The 26,898-nt window shown below is 45.9% G+C and overlaps 11 protein-coding genes across 11 annotated transcripts; 6 read left to right on the top strand and 5 right to left on the bottom strand.

Moving 5' to 3' along the window:
* The first annotated feature begins 231 nt into the window (after nucleotides 1-231).
* Nucleotides 232-2,471, top strand: EDB82DRAFT_444792 (uncharacterized protein). The gene is made up of 5 exons (XM_065607796.1): nucleotides 232-455; nucleotides 510-926; nucleotides 974-1,168; nucleotides 1,219-1,490; nucleotides 1,544-2,471. Exons 1-5 carry the CDS (start codon nucleotides 274-276, stop codon nucleotides 2,224-2,226), a joined length of 1,749 nt encoding a protein of 582 aa, XP_065464736.1. The 5' UTR covers nucleotides 232-273; the 3' UTR covers nucleotides 2,227-2,471.
* A 194-nt stretch (nucleotides 2,472-2,665) lies between these two features.
* Nucleotides 2,666-4,671, top strand: EDB82DRAFT_460629 (beta-lactamase/transpeptidase-like protein; the record flags this gene model as incomplete). The annotated part of the gene is made up of 4 exons (XM_065607872.1): nucleotides 2,666-3,227; nucleotides 3,280-3,293; nucleotides 3,365-3,618; nucleotides 3,667-4,671. The coding sequence occupies 4 exons, from the start codon at nucleotides 2,666-2,668 to the stop codon at nucleotides 4,433-4,435; spliced, it is 1,599 nt and encodes a 532-aa protein (XP_065464735.1). The 3' UTR covers nucleotides 4,436-4,671.
* A 630-nt stretch (nucleotides 4,672-5,301) lies between these two features.
* On the top strand, nucleotides 5,302-6,334 carry EDB82DRAFT_444786 (putative xylanase; the record flags this gene model as incomplete). The annotated part of the gene is made up of 2 exons (XM_025734438.2): nucleotides 5,302-5,650; nucleotides 5,708-6,334. The coding sequence occupies 2 exons, from the start codon at nucleotides 5,302-5,304 to the stop codon at nucleotides 6,328-6,330; spliced, it is 972 nt and encodes a 323-aa protein (XP_025585245.1). The 3' UTR covers nucleotides 6,331-6,334.
* A 1,369-nt stretch (nucleotides 6,335-7,703) lies between these two features.
* On the top strand, nucleotides 7,704-8,700 carry EDB82DRAFT_545261 (uncharacterized protein; the record flags this gene model as incomplete). The annotated part of the gene is made up of 2 exons (XM_065609431.1): nucleotides 7,704-7,985; nucleotides 8,026-8,700. The coding sequence occupies 2 exons, from the start codon at nucleotides 7,704-7,706 to the stop codon at nucleotides 8,698-8,700; spliced, it is 957 nt and encodes a 318-aa protein (XP_065464734.1).
* Nucleotides 8,701-9,143: 443 nt separating this feature from the next.
* Nucleotides 9,144-10,739, bottom strand: EDB82DRAFT_474772 (uncharacterized protein; the record flags this gene model as incomplete). Its single annotated transcript, XM_025734436.1, has 1 exon — nucleotides 9,144-10,739. One exon carries the CDS (start codon nucleotides 10,737-10,739, stop codon nucleotides 9,144-9,146), a length of 1,596 nt encoding a protein of 531 aa, XP_025585243.1.
* A 657-nt stretch (nucleotides 10,740-11,396) lies between these two features.
* On the bottom strand, nucleotides 11,397-12,566 carry EDB82DRAFT_498234 (uncharacterized protein). Its single transcript, XM_025734435.2, has one exon. It carries the CDS (start codon nucleotides 12,288-12,290, stop codon nucleotides 11,718-11,720), a length of 573 nt encoding a protein of 190 aa, XP_025585242.1. The 5' UTR covers nucleotides 12,291-12,566; the 3' UTR covers nucleotides 11,397-11,717.
* Nucleotides 12,567-15,399: 2,833 nt separating this feature from the next.
* Nucleotides 15,400-16,688, bottom strand: EDB82DRAFT_566534 (RTA1 like protein-domain-containing protein; the record flags this gene model as incomplete). Its single annotated transcript, XM_065609828.1, has 3 exons — nucleotides 15,860-16,688; nucleotides 15,705-15,790; nucleotides 15,400-15,422 (listed from the first exon to the last, which is right to left on the bottom strand). The coding sequence occupies exons 1-3, from the start codon at nucleotides 16,642-16,644 to the stop codon at nucleotides 15,400-15,402; spliced, it is 894 nt and encodes a 297-aa protein (XP_065464733.1). The 5' UTR covers nucleotides 16,645-16,688.
* Nucleotides 16,689-17,283: 595 nt separating this feature from the next.
* Nucleotides 17,284-19,150, top strand: EDB82DRAFT_566533 (uncharacterized protein). The gene is made up of 2 exons (XM_025734433.2): nucleotides 17,284-17,439; nucleotides 17,495-19,150. Exons 1-2 carry the CDS (start codon nucleotides 17,354-17,356, stop codon nucleotides 19,101-19,103), a joined length of 1,695 nt encoding a protein of 564 aa, XP_025585240.1. The 5' UTR covers nucleotides 17,284-17,353; the 3' UTR covers nucleotides 19,104-19,150.
* A 954-nt stretch (nucleotides 19,151-20,104) lies between these two features.
* On the bottom strand, nucleotides 20,105-21,205 carry EDB82DRAFT_524073 (uncharacterized protein; the record flags this gene model as incomplete). The annotated part of the gene is made up of 3 exons (XM_065609122.1): nucleotides 20,105-20,620; nucleotides 20,670-20,818; nucleotides 20,980-21,205. The coding sequence occupies 3 exons, from the start codon at nucleotides 21,203-21,205 to the stop codon at nucleotides 20,105-20,107; spliced, it is 891 nt and encodes a 296-aa protein (XP_065464732.1).
* Nucleotides 21,206-22,689: 1,484 nt separating this feature from the next.
* Nucleotides 22,690-24,999, bottom strand: EDB82DRAFT_460617 (uncharacterized protein). The gene is made up of 3 exons (XM_025734429.2): nucleotides 24,473-24,999; nucleotides 24,306-24,422; nucleotides 22,690-24,245 (listed from the first exon to the last, which is right to left on the bottom strand). Exons 1-3 carry the CDS (start codon nucleotides 24,952-24,954, stop codon nucleotides 22,775-22,777), a joined length of 2,070 nt encoding a protein of 689 aa, XP_025585237.1. The 5' UTR covers nucleotides 24,955-24,999; the 3' UTR covers nucleotides 22,690-22,774.
* Nucleotides 25,000-25,710: 711 nt separating this feature from the next.
* EDB82DRAFT_427542 (uncharacterized protein) lies at nucleotides 25,711-26,859 on the top strand (the record flags this gene model as incomplete). The annotated part of the gene is made up of 2 exons (XM_065607659.1): nucleotides 25,711-26,030; nucleotides 26,136-26,859. 2 exons carry the CDS (start codon nucleotides 25,711-25,713, stop codon nucleotides 26,857-26,859), a joined length of 1,044 nt encoding a protein of 347 aa, XP_065464731.1.
* Between the last annotated feature and the right edge of the window lie 39 nt (nucleotides 26,860-26,898).

The following is a 26,898-nucleotide window of genomic DNA, read 5'->3' as shown; positions in this document are numbered from 1 at the left end:
TCATCCCCTACTGCTTGTCCATGAATAGTTCAGATACAGAAATTCCTCAGAACAATTCAATATTAGGAAGGAGTGTAACCTTCTAAACATCCCTCATTACGACGTTTTTGAGACGCGAATTACGCGTCCAATGCACAGCCTCATCCTAAAGGACGGATTTCGGAATTTGAGAGTTCACGTGACCAGATCCTTCGTTATCATGTTATTCCCAACAAACATTCGCTAAAAAACATGCTATCCCCGTCTACCTTTTAAGCTTAACATCTTTTAGCAATGAGTCCGTCAGATGATCGGTGCTCGCCCATGCCTTTACTGAAAACATGCCAGACATGTTTCCATCTAAAGATTCGTTGTGAAAAGACGCAGGATTCTAATCTATGCGACCGATGCCTACGACTTGGCAAGACGTGTATTTTCAACCAGGCTCGACGACGCCAAAATGTGAACCGTCAACGGTCAGTCTATTGTTTCTAACAGAATGTTCAGTGAACTGATGGTAGACAATATAGGGAGAGATTAGGTGTGAAGTCTGCCTTGGACAAGTCATCTAAATCACCAGGAAACCGACAACAGCAAGCACGGGGCAATGAAGGGGATCAAGATATCCTCAACAGAGATGAATCACTGGACCCATTCGAACAGGGTATCTTGACCTTTGATCAGGGGCAACAACTCTTGGAAATTTTCAGATGTCGATTTATTCCATACTTTCCATTCGTCCTCTTCCCTAGCTATAGTTCCGTTGAAGAGCTAAACTCTCAACATCCCTATGCGTGCCTGGCTATGCTAGCTGCTGCGTCATACAACGACGTAGCCACACAAGTTGCACTTGGCAACCTATTCAAGCAGATAGTTGCAGTCAGGATGGTCGAAGGTGACTTTAACCAACTGGATCTGCTGCAAGGACTGCTTATTCATGTTGCATGGTAAAGTTGCTAAGAAAAGATGAAGACTTCAATTGCTAACGACCCAGGGCGCATTATCAACCCAAACCAAAACGATACATTCAACATCTCCACCTTATAACGAGTATAATCAGCGATCTACGGCTTGACCGACCCCGAAAGCCTAAGCTATGGAGTGCCGAAGGCGGCAGGTATCAGAACAAGCCTGATTGGCAGCCAGACGAGATGCGAGCTCTTGCAGGGGCATATTACTTGTCCTCCAGGTAGACAAATCATGAAACTCGATACGAAACTAGTACTAATGCAATTGAAGCTCTTCTATCATTCTTCAGAAATCACGCCAAGTCTTCAACACTACGTACCTTCTGGCATGTTGTGAACATCTCGCCTCACTCAACCAGTATCCCACTGACAAATTCTTGCCTTATGTGATACAAGTACAGGCTCTAATTGAGAATATTGAAGACCTTGTCTGCAAAACTGCGCCGACTGACAATGGTTTACAATTCTTCACTGAAAGTCAAGAGATTACACAGCAGTGTTCGAATATCAAATCGACATTACCTTTCCCGCTGAGTGAAAGCCGTAAGTGAAACCGTTACTTTGTTTTGATTTATGTCTAATATGATGTTTTCTAGCACCTTTGCTTCTTCAGATACATATCCTTGAACTCATGCTCAGCCAATCCTCACCACGAGGAACAGCCTTTGGCCTCGATAAGTTTCAGAACCCATTCCAAGACGAGACGACTCTGAATGAATGGCTGTCTACAAGCATGTCGGCTACGAGATCACTCATCGGTGTGATTCTGGTGATGCCGCAGGGCGAAGAAGTAGCAATGTCCAACATGGGCTGGATCATGATGAACTGTGCCCTAAACTTAGCCGTCCGTCTGGATCTCATAGCTGCCCGAGGTAGCGTTTCAGGCTTCACCCAATATCTTCGACGCTTCCTGGATATGAAGCATACCCTTCGTCAACTCGTCCTCCGATTTGAAGCTGTGCCCGGAACAGACGCACCACCAGACCATCCCTTTCACAGCATAGTGAAGCGCATACGACGGTTGGAAAATTGGTACCTATCTCAAGTTGCACAACAGAAAGCAGAGTCTACCTCATCTATAAGCCCTTCTTCTGGCTCACAGCCTTCAATATCACTCAGCGACCATACCAGCGGGATGCCCGCCAGTCTACCACTGTCGTACCAGAACTGGAACATGAGCGGTGGGTCTGAATGGTATCAGAATCCAGACTTGGACATTAGCACTTTTCTTTTCGCGGATCCAATTGACTTTCCCATAAACTTCGCATGGACAAGCTAGATAATTGTCCTTTACATATAATTTTATTTTGTTCGTCCCTGGGATGTCTTGTCACTCAGCACTCATTGATCCGAGTCGGACTAACGATTTTGGTACGGACTAAGATACGGACTAAGCTTATGCCGTACGGAGCAAGTCGGACTAAGATACGGAGTAAGAGCTCTGAACTGTGTATGTCATTGGCTGCACAACGTTTGACTGTAATTCGTAATTTCGGTCACCCAAAGATCCCTATTCATCCGTGGAGCCGAATATCTAAGCCTCCATCTAGTATGTACTCGTAACTTATAGCTGACGTAAAGCGCGAACGTGGGTTTTGTTCAACGGATGAACTCGAGTATAAAGACAAGAACTCATGGCTGCAAATATGGTATTCTACTCGATATCATCTCACTACCATTGCAACAACCAGTATCAATATCCCTTCTAGTTGAAGACTATGCATCCATTTATCTTTCCTTCCATTTTGAGCACAGTGGCTGTGGTAGCAATCTCACAAACCACAAGCAATGAAGAAGAAATCAGTTTCTTTGGCTGTGCCCCCCTCGGAGCATACTATCCTCCGCCGACCATTGACGTATCTTCAAAGCCTATCCAGGGAGTGGTCTCAACATTTACAAAAATGTTTGATGACCTTATCCACAACGGTGGAAGTGATACATATGGTCCGATAAACGTCAACACCACGTCCTTCTCGGTTATCATTTTTGGCGGAGACGAGAAACTCCGAGATGATCCCATCTTCTTCCAGTATCACTACACGTCTCCCGAGGATCAGATTTCCAATGGTAACATCACATCGGCTACTAGATTCCCTATCGGCGATGTTACGATGGTATTTACTGTGTATACCTGGCTCGCCAAGATGGGTGAGCAGTGGGAGACACCCATTACCAAGTATCTCCCTGAACTGTCTGATGTCAAGAGTCCATACGCTCCGTTGTGGGACGATATCACAATTGGCGCTCTGGCTGGTCAAGTGTCTGGACTCAGTCGCGAGTGTAAGCCTTTTCTTCTCCAAGATCACTACATACAAGACTAACATGATCGCAGCCAACACGTGTGTGGTGGGCGAGCCCTGTGATTGGGAATGTAAGAGAATATCCATGGCTACTCAGAGAATACCATACTAATCTAGTTCGTAGCTTTTAAGGAGGCCTTTGCTACCAAGTCGCCTTATTTCTTACCCGACACGACTCCTGTGGTGTCTTACGCAGCTTGGCAGCTTCTAGTCTTCGCTATGGAAAGAGAAAGCGGCAGTGATTGGTCGTCTATCCTTGAAGATACTCTTTTGAACCCTTTGAACTTGACTGCCAGTGGTGTTTTGAGCCAGGATAGCAAAGACATCTTTGCCAAGGAAAGTCTCAACACTTCCATAATCGGAGAACCTGGGTGAGTGCAACCAAGGATTGATTGATTTGTTTTACTAACGCGTTCAAGTGCATTGTCATTTGTAAGCTCCATGGAAGACCTTGCTCGCGCCGGCCACTCCATGCTTACTTCCGACATACTTCCTTTAACTGTTAGTCGTCGATGGCTCAAGTCTCATGCTGATACTTCCAACCTCCGCAACGGTGTCGGTCGTCCTTGGGAAGTTTACCGCGCCGGACAGAACATCCGTCCTATTATGGACGCTTTGACGAAAGCTGGTACCATTGGCAAATATGCTAGCTACTTTGGCCTCACCACTGACTTCAACGCCGGTTTTGCCATTCTGGCTCATGATAGCAGTGTCGACGATCGAAAGCTGGATCTCAATGTTCATGCTGATATTGTCAGCGAGGTCATTGGGTATTTCTCCCAGATTGCAGTTGCACAGACAGAGGCTCGGTATGCTGGTCAGTTCAGGGGTGATGAAAAATCGATGGCTTTTCTCAACACGACGCGCGACGGCCACGGCCTAGCTGTCCAGAAACTTGTCATAGATGGGGTAAACATCAAGGACCACACTGCTCAGAGACTGGGGATAAAGTCAACCGATCTTGACTTCAGAGTATACCCTACCAACGTCAAAGATGAAACTCAACACCAGTTCATCGCTGTGTTTCAGGATAAAAGTGCTCTGATTGACATGGGTACACCAACATGTATCAGTTGGCAGGAAATTGGTGCTGATGATGAGATTTATGTTCGATTCAACATGAGAGCAGGAAAGGTAGTTGGACTCGACATTCCCCAGTGGGATGCTGAGATGGTGCGAACAGACTAGTTGCTACGTTGGCGTTATGACTATACATTGTATGGCTAATCTTACTGATAACCGTGGATGGATGCGGAGGACTGGTCCCGGTAGAAATGCCTTGAAACTGCCGAAGTTGAGGGATCTCACGTGCCCAGCATGCGATCACAACATACATACTTATACATCTTTCTTCCAGCTTTAAGATAAATCTTCAATCAATTTAGTTTCTTATCAGTCTCACAGTCCAACAGAAATACATCCTGATAAATACTTTGTATATTCATATAATCGAAACACAAGCTTTTGGAACTTCCGTGTCGAGACTAAGAATGATTGAATATTGTAGTGCATCAATCATGCGTGTTGTCGGACGATTACTGCTTACCACGCAACAATCCAACCGAAGTGAAATGCTCAGTACCTCGGCGAAGCTAGCCTGATCCATCCGCTCAAGTGTCCGGGGATCCCGCAATCATCCCAACCTGAACCGAGAGATGGGCGTGCATCACTGGACCGGCTTAACCTAACTCCACACTTTAAGAATAACTGCGGAGGTCAAACTCCCGAAGCTCATCTGAGATTGAAGATGGAACCTGGGGATTGACAGGGGCACAAACTGTATGATTGGACCGCATCAATGCGTCTGCACAAGATCGGCGAATTAAACTAACCAATGCATTCGGCGCGCCAGATGAAATGAGAAGTCACAAGCCGCTTGATCGATTAAACTTGAGCTTAATAGGAAGGTCACCTGGAAGTGTTGGGGGTTGTGATGGAGTGATGATATGGGACAGTCCTAAATATACTAATTCGTGTGTGATAAAAGGTCGGCTGTACCGCTGTATGTTTTTATAATCCATCAAATTCTTTCACTCAATCATCTATCAAGCATCATGGTTTCTTGGAACAGCATCTTTACTCTAGCCCTCGGCCTTGTCAGTTCGGCTCGTGCCTACACCAACCCCATCCGAAACCCGGGAGGTGGTGATCCCCAGATTACCTATACTGGTGGTTACTACTATCTCATCTCCACTGAGTGGACCAATCTGCAGCTCACTCGCGCCACTACTATCGAGGGGCTCAAGACTGCTACTCCTAAGGTCATTTACACAGACTCAGACCCTTCGCGATCATCTAACGTATGGGCACCTGAGCTTCACTACTTGGGTGGAAAATGGTATATCTACTACACTGCTGGAAAGGCTGAAGACCTTACTGGACAGCGTTCTCATGTTATCAAGGGTTAGTATAATACTCAAACATATCAGTTAAAGGGCTGTAACTAACAACTTCGCCTAGGTGGTGCCACTCCTTGGGACAGCTGGTCCTACGGAGCCAAACTCTCTGACGACTGGGGTATTGATGGTACAATCCTCCGGACCAACCAGTTCGGCAACTACTTTGTGTACTCTTGCATGACTGGTGTTCAATACCAATCCACGTGCGTCCGTAAGCTTGGATCTGACTTCATGTCCGCCGGCGCCTTGAGCATCATCTCCCAACCTGATCAGGCCTGGGAAAAGAGCGGCACTCCTGTGCAAGAGGGACCAAACGCTCTGTATTTCGGCGGAAAGACCTACATTGCCTACTCTGCCAACTATTGCTGGACCCCTGATTACTGCGTTGCGACCCTTGAGTGGGACGGAAAAACTGACCCAGCCAAGGCGTCTGCATGGAAGAAATCCAACGGCTGTGTTCTCAAGAGTGCGAATGGAAGCTATGGAACTGGACACAACAGCTTTTTCCAGAGTCCTGACGGAAAGCAGACTTTCATTACGTTCCATGCTACTTCGAACAAGAATGGTGCTTGCGACGACACTCGATATGCTATGACTCAGCCCTTGACTGCCAATGCCGATGGCACACCTAACTTTGGAAAGGTCCAGCCTTTCTCTTTTCAATTTGCGGAGCCTTCCAAGTAGAAAGTATCAGTTCCATTTCTTTATATAGAAAGTAACAATAATGATCCTTCTCCTTCTTTCCTTGGAATTGATCGTTGCAAATATGTCCATACGATGCAAAAAATGCCATGGAGCCATTCATAAGAATGCCCAGAACTGGTCTACCTCATAACATCATAAAGATAGATGTAAATAGGTTGGACATAGTCCGGGTACGAACTGGTCAACAGCTTTATCCAGCTACTGATACACAGAAAATGTCGCATAGTACAAAGAATGCACTACTTGGTATGATAGATTCTGTAGCACTGTGTAGCTGTCTGTATCTGGTGAAGCACCTATTGACAACACTATGTTAATGTGCTGTGATGCCGGCTAGCCAATATCTGCTCAGTCTAATTAAATGTACGACATTAGAACTTCGACACATCAACAAGAGGTCGTCATTTACAATGAAACTGGATAAGAGATTTGAAGGAGAGTCTGACACAGCTGAAATCGTTGCAAGTAAACACTCTATGATTCTCAACTGAAGAGATAAGCATGATATGATGAGTAACATCAGCTATTGAAGAAGATTCCTCTCAGATTCAATCTCATACATACATTCATGATACGAAGTATGCGTCCAGACCTTGCATAAAGGGCGACCATTTCGATAAAATAAAGTCGACAGGAATGTTATTGCATTTGAGCTAAAGAAGGGCTGTACATTAACTGTTAGCCTGGGCATTCTAAGCGCGACGGTCTATACGATGTATACAAAAAGTAATGATCAGACGGCATGGACTTCTGTAAAGAACGGCCTAGTACCACTTAGAGACGATGCAGTAATTGGTTTACCGCTGACTATGAATCATCTTTCCGCATATCTTGGTAGCTTCAGAATCGCGACTTCACTTGCAACATCTAATTTGTAGTACAACGCAACACACTGATTAGTGGCATACCTATCCGGAGTCTCAGAGGTTGGATGTGGAAATTAAGGGGCTTGTACATGTGGCCAAAATTCTTTCTTGTTGGATTTTGGACCGAGAGGTCGAGGGGTAGCCTTCTGTTTATCATTTCGCCCCTGCTTTGATGGCTTGTGCAAACTAGGGATTGACTTGCATTTTAAGCAAGCCACAATGCCAATACCGCGGTCTCTTTGGATGGCACTGAATCATAATTCGACTAGTTGCAGCGTAGACATGAATCTTAATCAGACATTGAGGCTGAGACATTAAGAAGGGGCAACCGGGGCGATATGTTGTGTGAATATCCTTTAAGGCTCCCTTGCTTGGCACTCTGTGAAGGGAGAGGCCCCATCCATTTAATATTCCACTTGTCAGTCGAATGCATGAAAGCTGGCCCACGAATATCCAACCTTTTCACTTGACGCACCAATCGCAATCATGACTATCGTTACAACACTCCGTAGCTCCATACCTAGACAGTCCATCTTGGTGACAGGTGGTGCGGGCTTCATCGGCTCCCACCTTGTCGAAGCCCTGCTTGCCGACGGGTATTGGAAGGTTGTGGTTATCGACAACTTCGATGACTTCTACTCCCCCGAAATCAAGCGTGCCAACCTCGCAGGCCTTCTACAACACCCCAACCTCACAGTCTACGAGGCCGATATACGCGACGTGCCAGCCCTGTCGGCCATCTTCGCCGAAAGCAACTTCTCCGTTGTGGTCCATCTTGCGGCTCGCGCAGGAGTTCTCCCCTCTGCAGTTCCCAGACCTTTACTATGACGTCAATGTCACTGGAACGATGAACCTGCTGCAGTGTTGCAAAGACTTTGGAGTCAAGCAATTTGTCTTTGGGTCATCCTCCAGTGTCTATGGCCTGGGCGCAAAGGCTCCCTTCTCCGAAACTCAGAACACCACAAAGCCCATTTCGCCATATGCTGCATCGAAATCAACAGGTGAATTGCTGTGCCACACATGGTCTCATCTGTATCAGATTCGCTGTGTCTGTCTGAGGTTCTTCACCGTTTACGGCCCTCGCCAACGCCCGGATCTTGCGATCCACAAGTTCACCAGACTCATCCACCAAGGCAAGCCAATCCCTCTTTTTGGAGACGGCTCCTCAATCCGGGATTACACCTACATCGACGACATTATCGATGGAATCTTTGGGGCTATTGACTATGACGGTTCTCTTTTTGAAGCCATCAACCTCGGAGAGTCGCAGACCATCAAGTTGATAGACCTTATCAGTGTCCTTGAAGGGACGTTGGGATGCAAAGCACTCATTGACTGGCGAGGAGAGCAAGCTGGAGATATGCCACTCACGTACGCAGACGTTTCCAAGGCGGGTTCACTGATCGGGTACAAGCCTAAGACCAAAGTGCAGGAGGGAATTATCAAGTTTGTTGCTTGGTATCTGAACCACAACGAGGTCTAGTTCATTTGTTGGATCGCTCATTTCTTACATGTCATTTCCTACCTTCAACACAATGTATAATTATGTATTAGGCACTACTTTCAGTTTAATATGTATTTATCTCCGCCTTCAAATCATCAATGACCTGCTCACTTTTTCCTTCACCGGTATTATTAAATTATGGTACAGATCATACGTTGCGAATTAGAAACAGGCCGTCATGTGGGGGTACATCTCGAGCCTACACAGAGAAAATGTCTTCACAACAGACTAGGCGCCACGAATGTTGATGTATAATGCAGCACTCTACATATATAAACTTAATCTATTCACACACATTGATAGACAGGAAAATTTGAGGCAACTTATTCACAATACCAATGCCAATTATTGATCGTGTACGGTTGTTATCGACATTTGTAGAGGTCCTTCCATGCACACATACCAACATCAAATGAAAATAATTACCTAAACGGCCCTTTACCGTCTCGTAGTACTTCTTCCCACCAAGTGTCTTTCGCATCTTTAAGTGGCTTCTCTTCCCATTGACACAGCTCCTTAAATTCCATCTTGGCGAACCTGCCATTCGCCGTTGCATTGGCCTTTCGGGGATATCTGTCTCTTGACTCCGCTGGCACACCCCAGTATCTGACCTGGTTGTTTCCAGCACGGACGGTTGCCAGCGGTTTATTTATGGGCAGCGATTTGAGACGAGGGGTTACGAGCTCTCTCAGGCGTTGATGATACCACGGACGATCCCACCATGTCTGGCGTCGCTCTTTGTAACCGTTGTGATGTATTATCGCCGGCACGTTCCCGATAAAAAAGTCAGCGTACAGAGGCATTGTACTCCAGGTTGCAGTATGATCAAACTCGGATAGCGGGTTTCGAGACATGTTGACATCGTCAGGTAGACCCTTTAGTCGGACTGGCGATATTCCTCGAGCCTCTGAATGCTGTTTGATAACCTCCTTATCGCCCAGAGAGATAAATTCGGTGTCATAGAGTTCATCTTCTCCTTCAATCTTTGTGAACTTGGCTTGGCTAGAAAGCTCCTCAGAGTAGTCGAGTCCAGCGTAGTATTCCATGTTCCCATCGACCAATCCTCGCAGGTCATCATTCTTCATCTGATTATGTCGTTGCCACTGTCTCCAGACCTCTTGCTTCCCGATCAGGTTTCCTAGCATGCCCTGGTCACTTCGCACGTGGAAACCATCTCCGATCATCGCCTCCATGTCATTCAATGCGCGACGCAACATTCGTCTCATGTCACCTGCTGGGCCAATGTACATGCCACCGTTGATCCATCTCGGTCTATTGTGGGAGAAGTCGGAACTGTTCTTGTCCGTTTCTGGCCCATACAGATCTGCTCTCAGTGGACTCTCTGGCCAGTAGTCACAACGCATATCAATGCCGTACTTCTCGAGACCACGAGGATAACATTTCTTTTGTGAACCCATCACAATAGTCTGTCTCATAGGCATCGGGCCTGATCCGGTCCACTGCTTGCGCAGCATTTGGTTGGCTCTTTTGTTAATCTCATGGTAACGACTGAGTAGGACTTCGGCTGGTAACTGGAACCAGACATCGTGACCGTCAACCATAAGAACCAGGTCGTCATCTTCCAGCTTTTCCATAGATGTAGCGTTGGGGTGCATTACGGAATCGAGATATTGTACGAAACCAGGAATCTTTGGGAGATTCCTGCCCAATTTCCAATGAGATATATCGTGGTAGTCTACTCCCCAATTCATAATGACAGGGCTCGGGTATCCTAGAGCAAGCGCAGAGAATATCGTCTTGCATAAGTTGGGGCTGGGACCAGTGACAGGAACGACTAAAGCAAATCGGCGATTTTGGTCAACAGGAACAGTGGGAGGTTGAGATGGATCTCCCTCATACGGGTTCCATTCTGGGACACCCAACTGGAGATCCGAAAAGAATGATAGAGTATAAAAGGATAGACATAATGCAAACACAATGATGGCGATTCTGTAAATTTTCTGCATATTGAGAATTGCTGACAGAGTCAACTTCGGATTTGCGCCGATATCCCGCATCGTGTCGAGTTGTGTGGTTCAATCCAAGGTCATAAGAAAAACGTCTCTTGAAACACCAAATTTTCCAAGTGGTGCAGTCAAAGAATCGCAATAAGATGGGGGGTGAACAGCGGGCTTTGTTTTCTAGGACATATGCCGCCTATTTCACAAAAGAATGTGGCGGAGTTAAAGTGTCTCAGAAACAAGATAAGGGAAGGCTAGTCAGAACACATGTCTCACAGCCCAAGAAAACATTTGTATATCAGGCTGGGCAGGGTAGATGTTGTATCCCTTGCCAACACAAACTAGTAAGGGAGAGTCTAGACACATTGACCAGCAACCTTCCTTGGAGCTCGATTGGTTTGTTGGTTCTGATAGAAATGAACAACAATCACAGAAGCACTGTAAGGGGGAGTAACCCCAGACAGCTGATTCCCCCTTGACAGTAGATATCCTTGTTGCATTAGTCGCCCGTTTGGACTTTTTGGAAATCCATGATAGACCCTTTTTAATATATTCTTATTCTCTAGATAAATGATGGAGTGATGCACACAAGATAGAAAGAGTGGATATCCGTGTGGAACTGTGTCTTGGCCTCCAGAAACCCTCGTCACGATATTTCTCAGTTTTCAGCCTTAAACATCAAAACACCAGTGCCACGTATTATGGATAATATGATTCCAGCAAAATACAATAAAATTGAAGCTATGTCAAATCTATAGATAACTCTAGTCGCTGCCATGCCGCGGCTATGTCCCCTATGGAAAGAATGTGTCGAAGAAGATCACCACCATTTTTACCCTCTCGCCTTCGCCACCTTCGATTCCACCGGCCCGACTTGTCTCGGGAATAATGCGTGAATGCTGACATAAAAAAGACATTAAAAAATTATAAGGAGTGTTAAGAAGTCTCATGATCCATCAAATTTTAAACAAGTCCAGCAGGCCAGAAGTGACAAGCTTCGGGCTGAAGGATTTGCAGTAGGCCAAAATTGAACATTTAAGCCTTGTACTCCTTCTTGTGGCCGCCATCGCCGTAGCCAGGGTTCTCGTATCCGGGCTTGTGGTAGGTAGGCTTTGGCTTGACAGTGATGGTCTTTGTGACAGTCTCGGTCTTGTACTTGGTGACAGGAGGCTTGTGGATGTACTTGGTCTCCGTGCTGGTCTTTGTTTCTGTCTTGGTAACGGGAGGCTTCCACTTGGTCTCAGTCTTTGTCACGGGAGGCTTCCACTTAGTCTCGGTCTTGGTAACTGGTGGCTTCCACTTGGTGACGGTGTCGGTCTTGGTGACAGTCTTGTACTTGATGATAGGAGGCTTCCACTTGGTGACATATTCAGTCTTGGTAACAGGAGGCTTCCATTTGTACTTGGTAACCGTCTCGGTCACGGGGTACTTCTTGGTGACGGTCTCTGTCTTTGTGACCGGGGGCTTGTAGATGGGCTTGGTGACAGTGTGAGTGACTGTCTTGGTGACAGTCTTGGGCTTCTCAGGGTGATGTCCGTAGTCTCCGCCGGGGGTGGCAAAGACCAGAGGGAGAGAGAGCAAAGGAGCAATCACAGCAGAGAACTTCATGTTGTCGGCTGAAGCGAAGGTCTTGAGTTTATGGTCTGAGAGTAAGGTGTTCTTGAAAGAATGGTGATGAAGTCTGAGTCGGTGGGTTGAAGTCTGGGATAGAATCTCATGGACTGAGGGAAACCGGCGGTACCTTTATACTAGTTGGTGGACGCAGCTCTTGGTTCTTCAAGTTGCTCAGGTCTGTCATGCCATGAGATACACAAATCCGTACCGATCACGTCTTGAGTCGGGCTTGAATTCTCAGATTCACAGAAAGACATGGGTAGAGTGTTTGGCCTGACTCTATTCCTACAATGATGTTGTTGTCAACTGCCTTGGCACAATATTTACACGTTGGACAAACTAGGCCACCAATGGCGACACAAGAATTCAGCCATAAGCTCGTATCTGCCATCTAGCTCGTGTCTATGCAGTATTAATGCAGGTCGGCAGCCATCATTGATGCAGGTTGGGAGCAGTTCTGACCCGTTCAAAGTAACACCACTTTTCAAGTAAGCTTACCAGTCCTGCCAGTAAGAATACAAAAGGCAACGTCGCTTTGCATACTCAATCGCCACATAACATTATACCATTGGACGTTTAGAAGACTTTCCCCTCTATTCTTTTCACTTGGCAGAATATTTATCACTGGAGCTTTTAACGTGCGTCGCATAACGAATCGCGTGATCGGATGAGAGGTTGCAATTCCTACAAGCCTTACGAGAAGTATCGCCGGACGCCAAGTCGGATCATGAATCATGATGTGATAGCAAAAACAAGCTAAGCCCTATAAATCAGTCTGCATGGTAAGAATTGGACCGGTTGTACCGGCTTTGCGGGGGATTTCCAGGCACAGAAGCTTAGCATTACAGGGTGTAATGGGGACACAAATAGATGCCAAGACCAAAACACAAATGGTCTCAGTGCTCCAAAACTATCTGATCGGCAGTTAATTACTCGTTTCTTCACTTGGCGGTCTTGGCCTCAACGTAGGTAATTGTTGCGAGCATGCTCGTTGTCAAACTCGATGATCAACTATCGATACAAGCATATTTTGAGATTGATGACGATCCTTCCAGCTTCACATCAAGTAAGCCCAACCTGCTTGAATCCTACCAACATGTTGACCGGTCTTCGGGCCCTTGTAGCCTCCCACTGAGCTAGCGTGAGCTTACTACAGGACATATGCAGATACAGTACAGGCTACATGTTCAGCCCCGCGTTCAAATGAGTTGTCACCAATAAAAAATGGCTTATGGTAGCCGGGTCTGCGGCCTTGGTTGTTGATCGTCCACCGTAGTGGGCTATTGGCAAACAGCACAACGAGAAAAGATTCACTCATTGGTTTACCACTTCAGATCACACATACCGCCTGGTGAATGCAGTCCATCATGATCATAATCGAGACGGCAATGACGCCAAGAGAGACCAAGACTGCGGGCAATTGATAGGATGGCATATTTACAGGGATCAACTCCACTAGCTCTATGGACAGGGTTGCACTTTAGCAGCTATTGCGCCATACATTAGGTTTTTGAGTAATGGAGCTTTAACGTTGGTGGTGCGGTGAGTTGGGATTCTCAAGTTGCTTTGATTAATTTGATAGCCGAAATCAAAGCTATAGAGACAAGTTCAGTCATCTATGCTGTATTCAAGCTGCACAGTGCAGCCCTAAGTTCTACTTTTAGAAAGACTGTTGCCAATGGCTATCGAGGCCACACACATGGTAGTTCTTTCACGACCATGACACCACTCAGAAGACGCCGTCAGCACACAGTCCTGTTAGTTCTTGTTTTTCTGTTATGATGAATAGTTTGACTTTTAATAGAGGCTTTCTTTGTTGCATTAGGCGTGCAACCGGATGTGGCCCGGCCTGACGAGATTCAGCCTGATACTTGTCCCAATCACTTCAAAGCATTGTAATCGAATGATGGCTGGGTCAGCAAATCAATTCACGATTCAATCTTCCGTTACCATGAATACCCCGGCACCAAAAACTACCTGCCATTGGTAAAACATATACTAAACAATGGTCATTATCATGATGAGAGTTGAACTTTGAAAGGATTCACATCCGTCCTTGCCGACGTAGTATCTTATCTCACTGATTCGGGCCAGTTGTTTCTAATGGCAGACTGCAGCCTGCTGTCTGACTTTTGCAGTACCTTATGCAGGCTTATATAACCTGCTCAAAAGGCTGGGCTGACAACTGTCATGCCTCGTTGCAATAAGCTCTCAGATAGTTTCGGTCGTGGCGGCGCCATCAGAGCCATATTTTGATGTAGGAACCGTTACACACAGACCTTTCTTGGTCAGGCCAGAGCGCCACCACTGTGGCAAATAGTTATATCAACATGGATCAGAAGATAGCTAACGTAATGAAATGAAGCTAAAAATCTGGCTTTCCACGTCGAGCGAGCCGCAGATGCAGGATAGAGATGGACTAGACTTGAGAATAGTTTTCGCCAACACGAAGCCTGAAGCTCCTGGGTTCACGCTATGGATTTATCGAGGCCTTCCAACAGTTGTGCGACCAATCGAACAACGCATGCACCGCACAAGCTCCGTATCCCGTAAGCCACTATCTTGTGTTGGTGCTGCACAATTCGCCTGCTTCCACTTTTCGTAACTTCTCATCCACTCAAGCTGTCAACAGGTTCGGGAGCCAACTTTTAGTGCCCATCACGTTATCTTTCCCTGGCAATTATCCCATCTTTCTGGACGACGAATCATACGAGCTTGAACACTTTATACGATATCAAGGCAGCCACAAAAAACGTGCGGTAGTGTCACTGGTAAGCCATGGTTGAACTAAAAACGCTTCCAGATTGTCTAAGTTCTGACTCACCAATTTCCTGGATTAGCTTAATTAAGGAAGGGAATAACGATACGTCGAGACTCGAACAAAATTCTTCCATCAAACCATTTAGGCTGTTCGTACCACCAGTCTGGACTAATTGCGGAAAGCCCGACAAGCGTGGCGGACAGCAGGTATGCAAGCAGGTCGATAGTCTCTCATAAATATGATTTGGACCTGGTTTGGTGATCGATGTTATTCAGAGAATCTGATAGGCGACAGGGATTTCTTGTTTTTTTTTTATGCCCTATCTTCTTATCAAGCTTTACACTACTGTATGACATCCACTAGCACTCGATAGAACAACAAGTTATTATTAGCTCAAGTTATCGTGTAGTTATCTAGGGACGAGCGACTAATGACCAAACCGACTGTTGAAAGACAAACACGGTAATTTATCTTCGAAGCCCCATTTTCATATGCTCAAGACCAGACACCTCACCATATGACGCAATCCTTCTACCTTAAATCTGACTACACTGTGTACTTGGGTACAATGGGCAGTTCGGTGTATGAGTCGACTGTATCTAGAGTGGTTAGCTGACGTCCACATAAGGGAGATCCGATTGTCTTACCATGCTGACAATCGCGGTTCGTAAAAGCAGGGAATAAGGGCCCAGGATGGAGAATAGTTTGAGAGAATGTTGCGATGAGAATCATACTTGATCCCAATTTGTTAGTGTTTCTGTTTAATACAGCAGTTGATCACTCCACTGATATGGTTACTCACAGTCCTTCAAGTATAATGAAATGAATTTGTTCTTTCATCATTGGGTTCCCCCACCCACCCTTCATCTCGGCAATTCGATAGACGCAACGAATATAGATCGTCAAAAACGCTGTAAACAGACCGCACACAAACCAACGGAAACGTATGGCCTGCCAAGTTTGAAGTGCATTACCACTCAAGGGGTAAGACTTGACAGCTCGCACACGCCTAATGCAGAATGTTGTGGCCAGCAATGCAAACACCGATAAGGTAACCACCTGAAAGGCGATACCAGCCATCATAATGTTGTTTCCGAGATTCAGCATATCATCGTCGCCAATAGCAGTAGTCGCAGCGATCCCACCACCTGCAGCCTGCAGGACTAATGACACTATATCGGCGCCGATGAAGATGATAGTGTACAGCTTCGGCTTAAGCAGGGACCACTCGGGGCCGAACAGTGCAATGATGTGTTTGAGCATGAGATACACAGCCGCACTGTTGAAAGCTGGGCCAATGATGAGACAGCAGACTTGCGCTTGGAAAGGGATGGCGTTGAAGGGCAGGAAGTACATTCCGATTCTTGCGCCATAACCTATCATTTGCGCCAAACAACCCAAGGTAAGAACAATACTATAGGCGCGGATACGGAAGCGAATGCCGAGCCATATGTTGGCGAAAAAGGCCATGGTGAAGAGTGATGCCAGCAGAGCGTTGACCCAAAGACTCGGACGGTAACCGTAAACAGTGTATTCGATGGGGCACTCTTCAGAGATGTGCACGCAAACCGGTCTTTCTTCCGCCATTTTGAGGTATAAATGTCTTGTCGATGTTGAAGACTGTAAAGTTGATATGATTCAGGATGTAACGATTTTTATGCCAACTCATCCATTTATAGATTCCAAAATTCTATGTCTCTTGTAATGCCAATTTGATCTCGGTCTTCTACTTCAGACTTTACAAGAGACAATCTAGGATTATGGTTGGTCTAAAGACCGAGGGTATGGGGCTTATCATTGTGTTTTATATATAACATTAAATCACAAATGCGGAGCCTCGAATATCGAATGGGAATAGGAACAAGAATAGGAATTGGAACAAAGGGAAATTAGAGATTGACGAAGTTTGATCAGGGGCCAACTGCACTAAAATCCTACGAAGTCGGTCTTTGCCCAAGCCTCAAGACGTCGTCAGCCAGGGACAGGCTAAGCAGGTATTCTATTGGTTGATGGGAGATATACCCCATAGTTTTCTCGGTCTTTGAGTCCAAGCTAAACTGATCCTATAAATCCACAATCCATTGGAGGCCAAATCTCCGATGCTGACATGTCTCGACTACCTGCCGTGTTGGGGAATCTTACGCTGTTATTATGTACAGCTACATCACATAACATCCATCAGCCTTGCGAGGGGCACTCCTATTTTCACAATGACACTTTATTTATCTCTAGTCCTCGGTCTTTGTTTTATTCGGTCTTTTTTATCGCAACCCTGGATGCTTTCAAAAACTTCAATATGGCAGTGTCACTAGGAGATGTCGAAAAGCCAAAACGCACTAGAACCAACGTAAAGCAGTCTAAGTATGGTTGTTTCACCTGCAAGTATGGCCTCACTTTCCACACTCTTGGAGCACACTCGCTAACTAAAATGGCATAGAGCCCGGCGCATCAAGTGCGATGAAGCCAAGCCTACATGCCAACGCTGTCAATCTTCAAAGCGCGAATGCAAAGGTTATCCTCGTGGAGCATTTCTCGACTCACCGCCTGATACTGCAAGCACAACCTCGCTAGTACCTTTGTCGGTTTCCCCTTCGTCATCGATATCGTCCTCGACTTCATCGGACATCACTTCGCCTTTTATGGACCTCTCTTTCGACCCTTTTCACCTGTCAAATCCTTTTGTCAATCTCGCCTGCGGTGTCCTGGTGCAGAGTCCTCGACGCGGCAGAAATAACGTCGAACAATCATTCTGGACTCGGACTGTGCCTCAATTGGTACATACCGTTCCTTCGGTACGAGCTGCAGCCGAGGCGTTCGGGGCATCTTACAACGAATATGTTCTCCGAGTAGACGATTCTTGTTCCGGTCTCGAGACTACAAAGCGATATACTCAAGCTTTGAGGCTGGTGCAGCACGATCTAGCTACTTTACAACACGGGCCTATCTCTTGTATCGTAGCTTGTTTATTTCTTGCATTCTCAGAAGCCATACAACAGAAGCTGGATGTCGGGTTAATGCATCTTCTGGGAGCATTCTCTGTCATGTTGTCGCGGACCGACAAGAAGCTGTTAGCTGATGTCGATACCCAGAGTCTGTCACTACTGTTGCAGAAGCTTGACCTTCATGTCGCGACTTATGGTGTCTGTCACCCTCCAGAATTACCTCCACTTCCGCCAGTTACAACAAATGTCGTCGAATCACTTCCCCCAGACCAGGCTCTATTTAAAATCCTGCATTCGTGCTACCACTTCGACGCAGAGGCATCTACTTACAAGTACACCACTCGCCGGGCAATTCCACCGGAGATGCTGATTGAGCAAGGTCGTCAACTCGCAACTCTGAAGCTGTGGTTATCGTTCAACGAACTGCCTTCAACATGGGACGCGACCACACACGAATCCCTGGTAGTTCTACGCTCTCAATGCCTGACCGCCTTGATTCATACAGCTACTATTCTGGAGCCTCGCGAAACCGCGTACGACTGCTACGGCCCCGAATTCCAGGAAATCATTACTACAATAGAAACATTGTTACTCAACAGAGATCTACAGGTCGATCTATTAAGCAGTGCATTGGGTCAACTTCCCTCTTTCAATCCGGAGATGTCGGTCTTTCATCCATTGTATTACACCGCGAAGAAATACCGGAATGGATTTTGGCGCCGGAGAGCATTGGAATTGATCCTACGAAGCGGGAAAGAAGGACCATGGTGTTCCAGGACAGAAGGTTCCTTGATTGAAGTCGTCATCAGAACGGAAGAAGGACAGTTTGACAAAGTGTCTTTGAATCTCGGGAGAGCCGAGGATCCCGCTCTTGATTCTCCTTCTAACATCCCTGAGAAGGACAGGATCAATGCGTGCTGGCCTATTGACCCCGATGCTGAAACGAGAGAAGCCACCAAGTTTACCAAGCAAAAGTTTAGCAAAGGTCTCATGTATAGGTGTATTGATGTGGACCGGCTTTTGGCTGCCGACGAAGCACAGAAGCCTCGGTCGTGGGCATGGCTTAAATCTGCGTGGTGGGAAAAGTGGACTGAGCCTCTTTAAGAGATTAGCTGATTTCCTAATTGAAAGGGGATCTTGAAATGAAGAACAAAAACAGTAACTTTGTTGTGTATTTCACCTTAATTTTGGGGTCCTTTCGTGTTAAGTGGCTGATTGATATTACAAATTACATTGAGCAATTTGTAGATTGGACGCTGTCTAATGTGTATTGATGGATCCATCCGCCCAACCATTAACTCCACTATGAAGCGCAATATAAAACCGCTAATTAAATGGAATAAAAAAAAGAACGGTAAGTAAGTAACTATGTCTTGGCTGGGAAGTAAAACCAAGTCGGGTGAATCACATAATATCGTGATGATTACCCATGAACGATACTATATACGACAGTTGTTATTTAATATTTGATAAAACTATAGTAAAAATATAAGGGTTAAAAAATTAATATAAACTATAATTATTATATACCTATAACTATAAAGTAAGTTAAAACCTATAGTAACTAAAGTATTGACTATTACCCATCCTCCGGAAACTGAACTGTAAACCTATCCATTCCTTTAGGAGCACTTTCAATAAGCATTTAGCTGGCATTAACTCATAATGTTTGATCACATGCCATCAACCAGTCTCACTGTGAGCAATGCCATAATGTGTACCGTACGTTGGAATCAGACTTATTCATGGTTGATTGGGATGGGATGGAGTGCATGTACCACTTTATTGATTTCAGTCTTGACTGAAAAGCCATAAAAACTACTTGATCATGATGTTTGCAACTGTTGTCCAGTAGCTGTCTAGGTCATGTTCTCTCAGGTACAAGTCCATTTTCCTTTGTCTCCCAAGATGTCCTTGTCCGATCTCGCGCTGACGTAGACTCAAGCACGGGCTTTCTTTTCATCATCTTTACCCGCATGTTGGTCCTTGTTCTTGCGTTTATCTCCCGATTTGGAGCCAAGTCCGACAGCCTCTTTGATCTGATCTCGAAAACCAGAGGCCAAGGTAGTGAAGTTACTTTTAAACCAAGTCGCTTGTTCAGCCATCTATTTCTCAAACCCATCGATCCGGTTGGTAATCTTATCAAAGAAAGTCTTCATTGTCTTCTCCTTGGCGGCAACGGTCTCGCGTAAGCGACCAAGTTCCTGAGCCAGCTGGTCGATAGCATCTTGGGTCTGCTTTTGTACAGCCTGAAGATCTTCGTCATGGTTGAAGCGTAGGCCTTGGACTTTTTTGTCCAGTGACGTTCTCGTGACAGTGAGCTGATCGCGAAAAGCCTGGACGGTGCGACGGTGGTACTCTTCAACATCAATCTTATCCTTGTCCTTGCCCTGGTTGCGAAGAGATGCAATGCCTTGACTGCATTGTTCAATAGTGGTATTGGTGGCAGTGAGTCTGTCCTCAAAACCATCCAACTTTTCTTCCGAGGCTCGGCGTTGAAGATTCAGCGTTTTGGTATACGTTGCCGTCTCTGAGAAGATTTCGGCAAGCTCTTGATTAATTTTCAATTCCTGTCTGAGGGATGTCAATCCCGAAGCGATTTTCTTGTCGCGTTTGGCAACCTGCGGCAATTAGCCTCTGTTGCTTAATATACCAATGTTGAGTACTTACAGGTCTAGCCTTTGCGTCTCCCTTGATGATCTCAGTGCGGCGTTGAGATTGGGGCACAAGATCGGAAGATACCCCAGGTCCGTAGAACTTGTTTTCTTGCTCTACACTGGCCATTCCAGCAGGATAGAAGATACCATTAGCCGGGAATTCTACTCTCCAGTGTCAGGACAACTAAGCCCGATGCTGGTCAAGTTTTTCATGACCCGAAATAAACAGACAGGCAAAAAAAAAAAAACCCACTGCGGGTAGGTGATACTGCCGCCTTGTTGATTTTTTTTCATCACAATGGAATACACATCATTGTTAGCACTCTCGGAAGTGCAATCTTTGAGGTACTGCTTAGTGTGATAGGCAACGGAATCGGCAAGATGGGGTGCAATGTGTCCCTGGATGGCAGCCCAGCCGGATCGAATGTTGTTGGGGGCTTTTTCGGTCTTCTTTACCTTCCACAGAGGCATTTCGCTGAGTTCATCGAGATGCGTGGTGAAGGTCAGCGCCGCACCCGGGTGCTCGTCCCGGGGAGGGAAACTCTGCATAGCGACGGCGGTCAAATCTCAAGAGGCGAGAGGATTGTATAGTACTAGAGAAAACGTTATTAAGTGCAGGCAAAAACAAACGTTTGAAAGGATAAACGTATCGGCGAAACTACCACAAAGGTTTTGGCCAGGGAGAAGTCCCTTCGAGGGTGGATGTTCTTTATTTGCAAACAGAAGCCTGTGCTGCCATCACGGCAGAAGAACAGTCGCTGGGTACTAATGTTTCTGATAATACCGTCAATGTTATACTAGACGTGTACGTTAGTTGTACTACTGTTGATGGCGTGCGTTACGTGAGGAGTCTTGACAATATAGCGTCAAGGCTATGCAATCAAGGTCCCCCCATGCTACTAAGTAAGGAGAGAACCATCTCTTCTCCGTTTGATAGTGAAAATATCATAATTAAATCTGACTTAAGTGCCATTTGCGCAAGTTGAGTCCCATGTTGACGTCAAGCTAGGGTCTCAAGTTGAGAGACATTCTTTTACGTGATGAGACGATACCGGATGGTGCCAACAATTATGTCGGCTGGTCGAACCCTGCTTATCCACGCGGCTTCTTTATCTATATGCTACTAGATAATGGGGAATTTGTGACAGAGATATGTCGAAGATATACACTGGCAGCAGGAAATCGGGTCTCGGCCTGCCTCGTGGTGAAATATGAACCATTTTCTTTCTGATATCATTGCATTTGTGACTAACATTGCCTTGGTAGTTTATAACGAACAAAGGTGGAAGTACCCTCTTTGGAACAAGCGGCCCCCCAGAACCTTGCTCAGTGCTCAATAGGATCCTAACGCCTGCACAATATGGAACGCAGATCTGGTTCAATGATACGAAATCGGTCCACCAGAAGTCACTCAGGTATATCGCAATGGATGGACTCGCGCCGCCCGTTCAACGTCCCTTCCTTCCATCACTTGTATCCAACCTTCCGTATTTCTGGACCCAAAATACTGAGCCATGGTTCGTATCATCATGTAATATGGGAGGCATTATGGGCATGACCATTTGAAGAGATATATCATATGATCACAGACCAATAACCGGAATTTTGCTGTTATATGAAAATGTCATCAGTAATGTATCGGCCAATTCCGGTTTGATAAGGTCATTGAAAAGTTGCGAGTGGAGTATGACAGACATATATATTGGCAGCTTGAAGACGACACGTCCATACCCGTATATTTCACATGTTGGCACCTCTGTACTACATGGCTGTCAGAGATTGTCTTGGATGCGAATTTCTCGACATGATATACTTGAATGGTGGTTGTCTCTTCGCCATTCCATTGTGCGCTACACATCTGCCACAGGACAGGTTAATAACATGGAAGCACGATTCTGATATGCGAGCTATACTTTATATAAAGCGTTATTAGACTATAGTCGTAAGATTAACCACTTAGTGCTGGTACACATAGTTACAGCATCGTCATTGATCGGTGCGGTCCTCTCGTGAGATATATCAGTTGTAGTAGTGTGCATTATGAGACTGAATAGATAGCACTGAACTGAAGTGCCCTAATCCTCAAGTTATGGAATTAATACCTAACCTTAGGATAGTCTAGTTCATACTATCGTATGCTTCTGATCCGTTCATCTCTCGAACTCCCCATGCCTTAAAGTACCCGCTTGCAACCATAGTATCATTTGCAGTTTTCATGTGAATCGTCGTTGAGAAGCTTTGATCCTGCTCATCCTGCATTAGCGTGCCTATCACTTGAACCTCGTCTCCTGGATGGGCCAGAAATGAACTCTCCACACTCAGTCCTACACGATCGCTCGTAACTCTACGCCCCGCGGCCATAAAAGACATGCGCCCGATGGCGTCGAAGAATGCCGACAACACGGCGTTGTAAATCATGTTGCAGGAATTGATCTGCTTTTTATCAAGGAGAACTGTTGCGGTGATGGTAGCTGTGCAAGCGTTGACGTCGGAAATGACCGATGAGATGATCAAGTCCTTTGGAAAGAGCTCTGAGAATGGGGACTTGGATCGTAGACACTTCCACATTTCTTTAACGCGATTAAGCAGTTTTTTGTTCGTATTCGAAGTAGTCTGGGTGGCGACTGCTGGCTTCTCCCATATGTATCTTCGAAACTCCTTCTTCCATGCAACAATCTCGGCCTTCTCGTCAAGGGGGACCCAAGACTCATCTTTGATAGAAGTCTGGTTGTGCCCTTCATGTCTAGCATTCTTTGGGACTAGAGCAGTCAAAATATGCGCATCAAGTGGGCTGAAGTTGAGCCGGTTAACTTCAAAACTTGAATCCGAATACTGATGAATGATCTGACTGAGAGTGTTGTAAAGCTTATTCGCCCGTTCTCCAACGTCCGTTTCATCAGCCAAAAAAGTTACTGCCTCTTGTTCAGTCTTCTTCTTGTAAGCCTGACCAAGGTAATACTTCAAAAGATTAGCAAGGAGACTGGGTTCGTGACTTTCAATACCTTCCCAGGCTTCATGACCTTTCTCTTTATAGACCCTGAAAACCTGCCTCACGGATTCTGACCAAAACTCTCGCCACTTCTCAACTTCTTTCATCCTCTCCCAGCGTGAAGCTTGGTTGACTTTATCCGACTTACTGCTCGCCCCCGCTAGCCATCGATCACGAACACCCACAGGTAGATGTTCTAGAAGATGACGAAATTGCAGAGCCGTGATGACTTGCTGCTGCTTCTGTAGCTGAACTTGATGCTTTTCGAGGCGGGCTAGCATGACGTTGATGCCCGGACCCTCGTTGTTGATAACGGTTTTCAGTGCCATGATTATGGTCCATTGTTTAGGTTGCGTGGGCCATCGGGGCACATCAGCTCCCACACGCAAGCCGAGATCACAAAGATTCTTTCCGATGGTATTCCAGCGTCGCGAATATGACAAGAAAGTAGGCTCGGCTGTAGTCACAGTGTCGGCATACCCGAATGTCATGTTATCAACATGAGTACGATCGAGTTCTTTCATGTCAGCCTCAACTTCTGTGACCAACGCATCAGCTTCCGTAGATGTTTCGATCGATAGGCCGGCGAAGTGGTCCCGTCTAGTGAGAACCATAATTAGTACAAGATTCGAGAGACAGATTCCGATCAGTACTCCTTACTCCTGTGTCACAATTTGATGTAGCTGCTTCAAACTGTTGATCTCATTGAATATGGTCTCGCCCTCGACCCCGTTCAATCGGCTTTTGAGGTCAGAACGTCGGATGTAAAATGTTAGTCTAGACAACAATGTCAGATTGTTAACACTTAAAAGGTCCAGTATAATTACCTCCCGTCAACCGGAAGACTGGATTCGCAATATCGGCTTCGAATTGCTTCGATGCAACTCTGGTGGAGCAGTTTGCTATCCTTCAAATTTCCAATCTTGTGGTTGAAGACAGGGTTTGTTGGCTCAGATCCCACAGAATTTTGTACATCTGCACCACGCGACCGGAGCGAAGCCTCGTAGATCAAGTGCATCAAAACTGGTACATGAGTAATTCTCTGGGTGCATATATGAACAATAAATTCCTGCCACTTGACGGCATTGAGGTACTCGGTCAAGAGAGAGATGAAATTGTGACCGTCTGTGAGGAAAGCGTGACGAAGAATAGATAGTTCCGAGTCGGAAAGTCTCTTGTCGACTTGCGCTAACCACTCGTTGTTTTCTTGCAGTTGCTTGAATCTATCGTCCCAGCCTTGAACGGACCTGACGAAGTCGTGAGGGATGCATATCTCGTCATCCTTAGATCGGTCCTTGCTTGACGCCATCTCTTCACTGGCGAAATAGAAAGGTGGGCTGATAAGAAGCAGAAGTTGTGTTGAAAATACATACAGATATCCCGCTTTAAATATTCAGGTCGCCGCAAGGCTTTGAGCAGTTGCGCAACACGTGTCACTTACCGGGCTTTCCAGCAGTGTCATTCATGCATAGAAGTGTAATTCTCGAGCCTATCATCAACCCGCGACATGGCAGTTTCAGCCACGATTTATTGATACGAGCTCCTGCAGAAAATATTCAGCTGTGACTGGATTTGCGACTCAGCTGATGTTGCGACTGAGACAATTGTCATCAGCTTTGGAGATCTCACCAGGACATGGTCATTAGTTTACGTCCCTTGGTATCACAACTTAATACATGAAGATAGATATCACTCGATTTTCTTTGGAGTGGAAGAAAGGATCAGTCTTGGGGTTAGCAAACTGTAGACTTGGAATTACCATGAAAGATATCAGGGCTTTTTCTTTTCGTTTTTTCATCGAATAGCTATGCTGTGTCTTGGTTGGCTGGCGGAAGCATTTTTCTAACAAAACTTGCTTATGAACCTCCACGAACAATGTGTACCGACATGGTTGAAATCCTTCAAGGGTTTAGCTGCAGGATGTTAATCCTTCCCCGTAGCGAACCGTTGGTGGGACGACTATTGCTTACTGGACTGCTAGAGTCTAAGCGATATATAGTGAACGCTAAAATAACTCACCTCGCGACGTTCTCACGACGACAAAAATCTTTTGCCCCAAGTCAAAATGCCAGGCCGAACTGCACTCCCGACGGAAAGTCGTTTCCGTCGTGCCTTATACGCACTCCCATTCCTCGCCATAACGGCTCTCATGACACGAGCATTCGGAATGGCTGAACCCATTGGTCCTACTATTGAAGAAATGGTGAAAACTTCTGTTTTTATTGGCCCCGGGTTCAATGTTCCGATCATAAAAGGCTTCTATGGTATCCCGGTTCTGGATGACATTTTTGATGTCGTCACCTCTGCGTTTGTTCATCTTCAGTTCTATTTCGATGAGAAAGCGTATTGGCAATCGTTGGTGTTTCTGACCGATTTCGCGGGGATGTATGCTGTTGTTCAGCTTGAGTCTTATAGACCGGGGAACACGTTTCCTATTTCCAAATAGTAAGTTCATGAATTCACTGAAAACATGCTCTAACTCTTCGTCAGCCCCGTTGTCTTTTTGTTCGTTTCTCAGATAATCGCCATCGGATGCACTGCGCCTATCTTCTTTTTCCTGGCTTATATCTTTACACCTGCATATAAGCTCACGACCCCAAGTCTCGGCCGTCTCAGCGTTGGACCTTGCAAGGCTATTTATGCAGCAGTCATATTAGGTTATTATCTTCCCCACTTCCCATCTTACTTCAACGACTCCCTCGAAAACAGAAACTGGTGGAATTGGATCTGGCAGTTGTTCCCTGTCTGGTGCTGCAGTATCATGTTTGTTTTGTCCAAGGTCCTCGCTCGTATGAACAAGTCCAATGGGAAACTCAATTCTGAGCGTGACGCGCTTCGAATATTGATAGGAGCTTGCAGCTTCATAAGCATGGCAGCATGGTGGTGTACTGTCGCCTTTATGAGTGATTCGGTGTTTGAGGTCTTCGTACCACAGTACCTAATTAATTACCCCCAAGATCCAAGCGTCGGATTGCGGACCGTCATCCAGTTCGATTACATCTGCTGTTATGCGGCAGGCTACCTGTGGCTGGCCTATCACTTTCGAGATCTCGAAAAAGTTGGAGTTTGCAGTATTTCTTGGGTCCGAGCTATCGGTGTTACTGTCGTGTTGGGTTTTGTGGTGGGACCGGGTACATTGTTTCCCATTCTTTGGCTGTTGAGGGAGGAGTTGTTGATCGCAGCTAATGTGGAGGTCAAGGAATCTCATGATTGAGGATAGAGATTGAAGGCGGGTTGTTGAAAGAGACGTGGT

This window comes from Fusarium venenatum (genome assembly GCF_020744135.1).
Source record: "Fusarium venenatum strain MPI-CAGE-CH-0201 chromosome Unknown EDB82scaffold_2, whole genome shotgun sequence".
In the NCBI taxonomy this organism is placed as follows: domain Eukaryota; kingdom Fungi; phylum Ascomycota; class Sordariomycetes; order Hypocreales; family Nectriaceae; genus Fusarium; species Fusarium venenatum.
Note: the sequence above shows the minus strand (reverse complement) of the source record. Positions and strands in the feature narration are given on the sequence as shown.

Excerpts from the sequence above, each read along its gene's own strand:
- EDB82DRAFT_460617 (XM_025734429.2), bottom strand. The coding sequence starts at position 24,954 with ATGGCGTCAAGCAAGGACCGATCTAAGGATGACGAGATATGCATCCCT. Across the intron at positions 24,423-24,472 it reads AGTCTTCCGGTTGACGGGAG|ACTAACATTTTACATCCGAC; the intron begins GTAATTATACTG and ends ATTGTTGTCTAG. Across the intron at positions 24,246-24,305 it reads CATCAAATTGTGACACAGGA|ACGGGACCACTTCGCCGGCC; the intron begins GTAAGGAGTACT and ends GGTTCTCACTAG.
- EDB82DRAFT_444792 (XM_065607796.1), top strand. The coding sequence starts at position 274 with ATGAGTCCGTCAGATGATCGGTGCTCGCCCATGCCTTTACTGAAAACA. Across the intron at positions 456-509 it reads CAAAATGTGAACCGTCAACG|GGAGAGATTAGGTGTGAAGT; the intron begins GTCAGTCTATTG and ends TAGACAATATAG. Across the intron at positions 1,491-1,543 it reads TTTCCCGCTGAGTGAAAGCC|CACCTTTGCTTCTTCAGATA; the intron begins GTAAGTGAAACC and ends GATGTTTTCTAG.
- EDB82DRAFT_566533 (XM_025734433.2), top strand. The coding sequence starts at position 17,354 with ATGGCAGTGTCACTAGGAGATGTCGAAAAGCCAAAACGCACTAGAACC. Across the intron at positions 17,440-17,494 it reads TATGGTTGTTTCACCTGCAA|AGCCCGGCGCATCAAGTGCG; the intron begins GTATGGCCTCAC and ends AAAATGGCATAG.
- EDB82DRAFT_498234 (XM_025734435.2), bottom strand. The coding sequence starts at position 12,290 with ATGAAGTTCTCTGCTGTGATTGCTCCTTTGCTCTCTCTCCCTCTGGTC.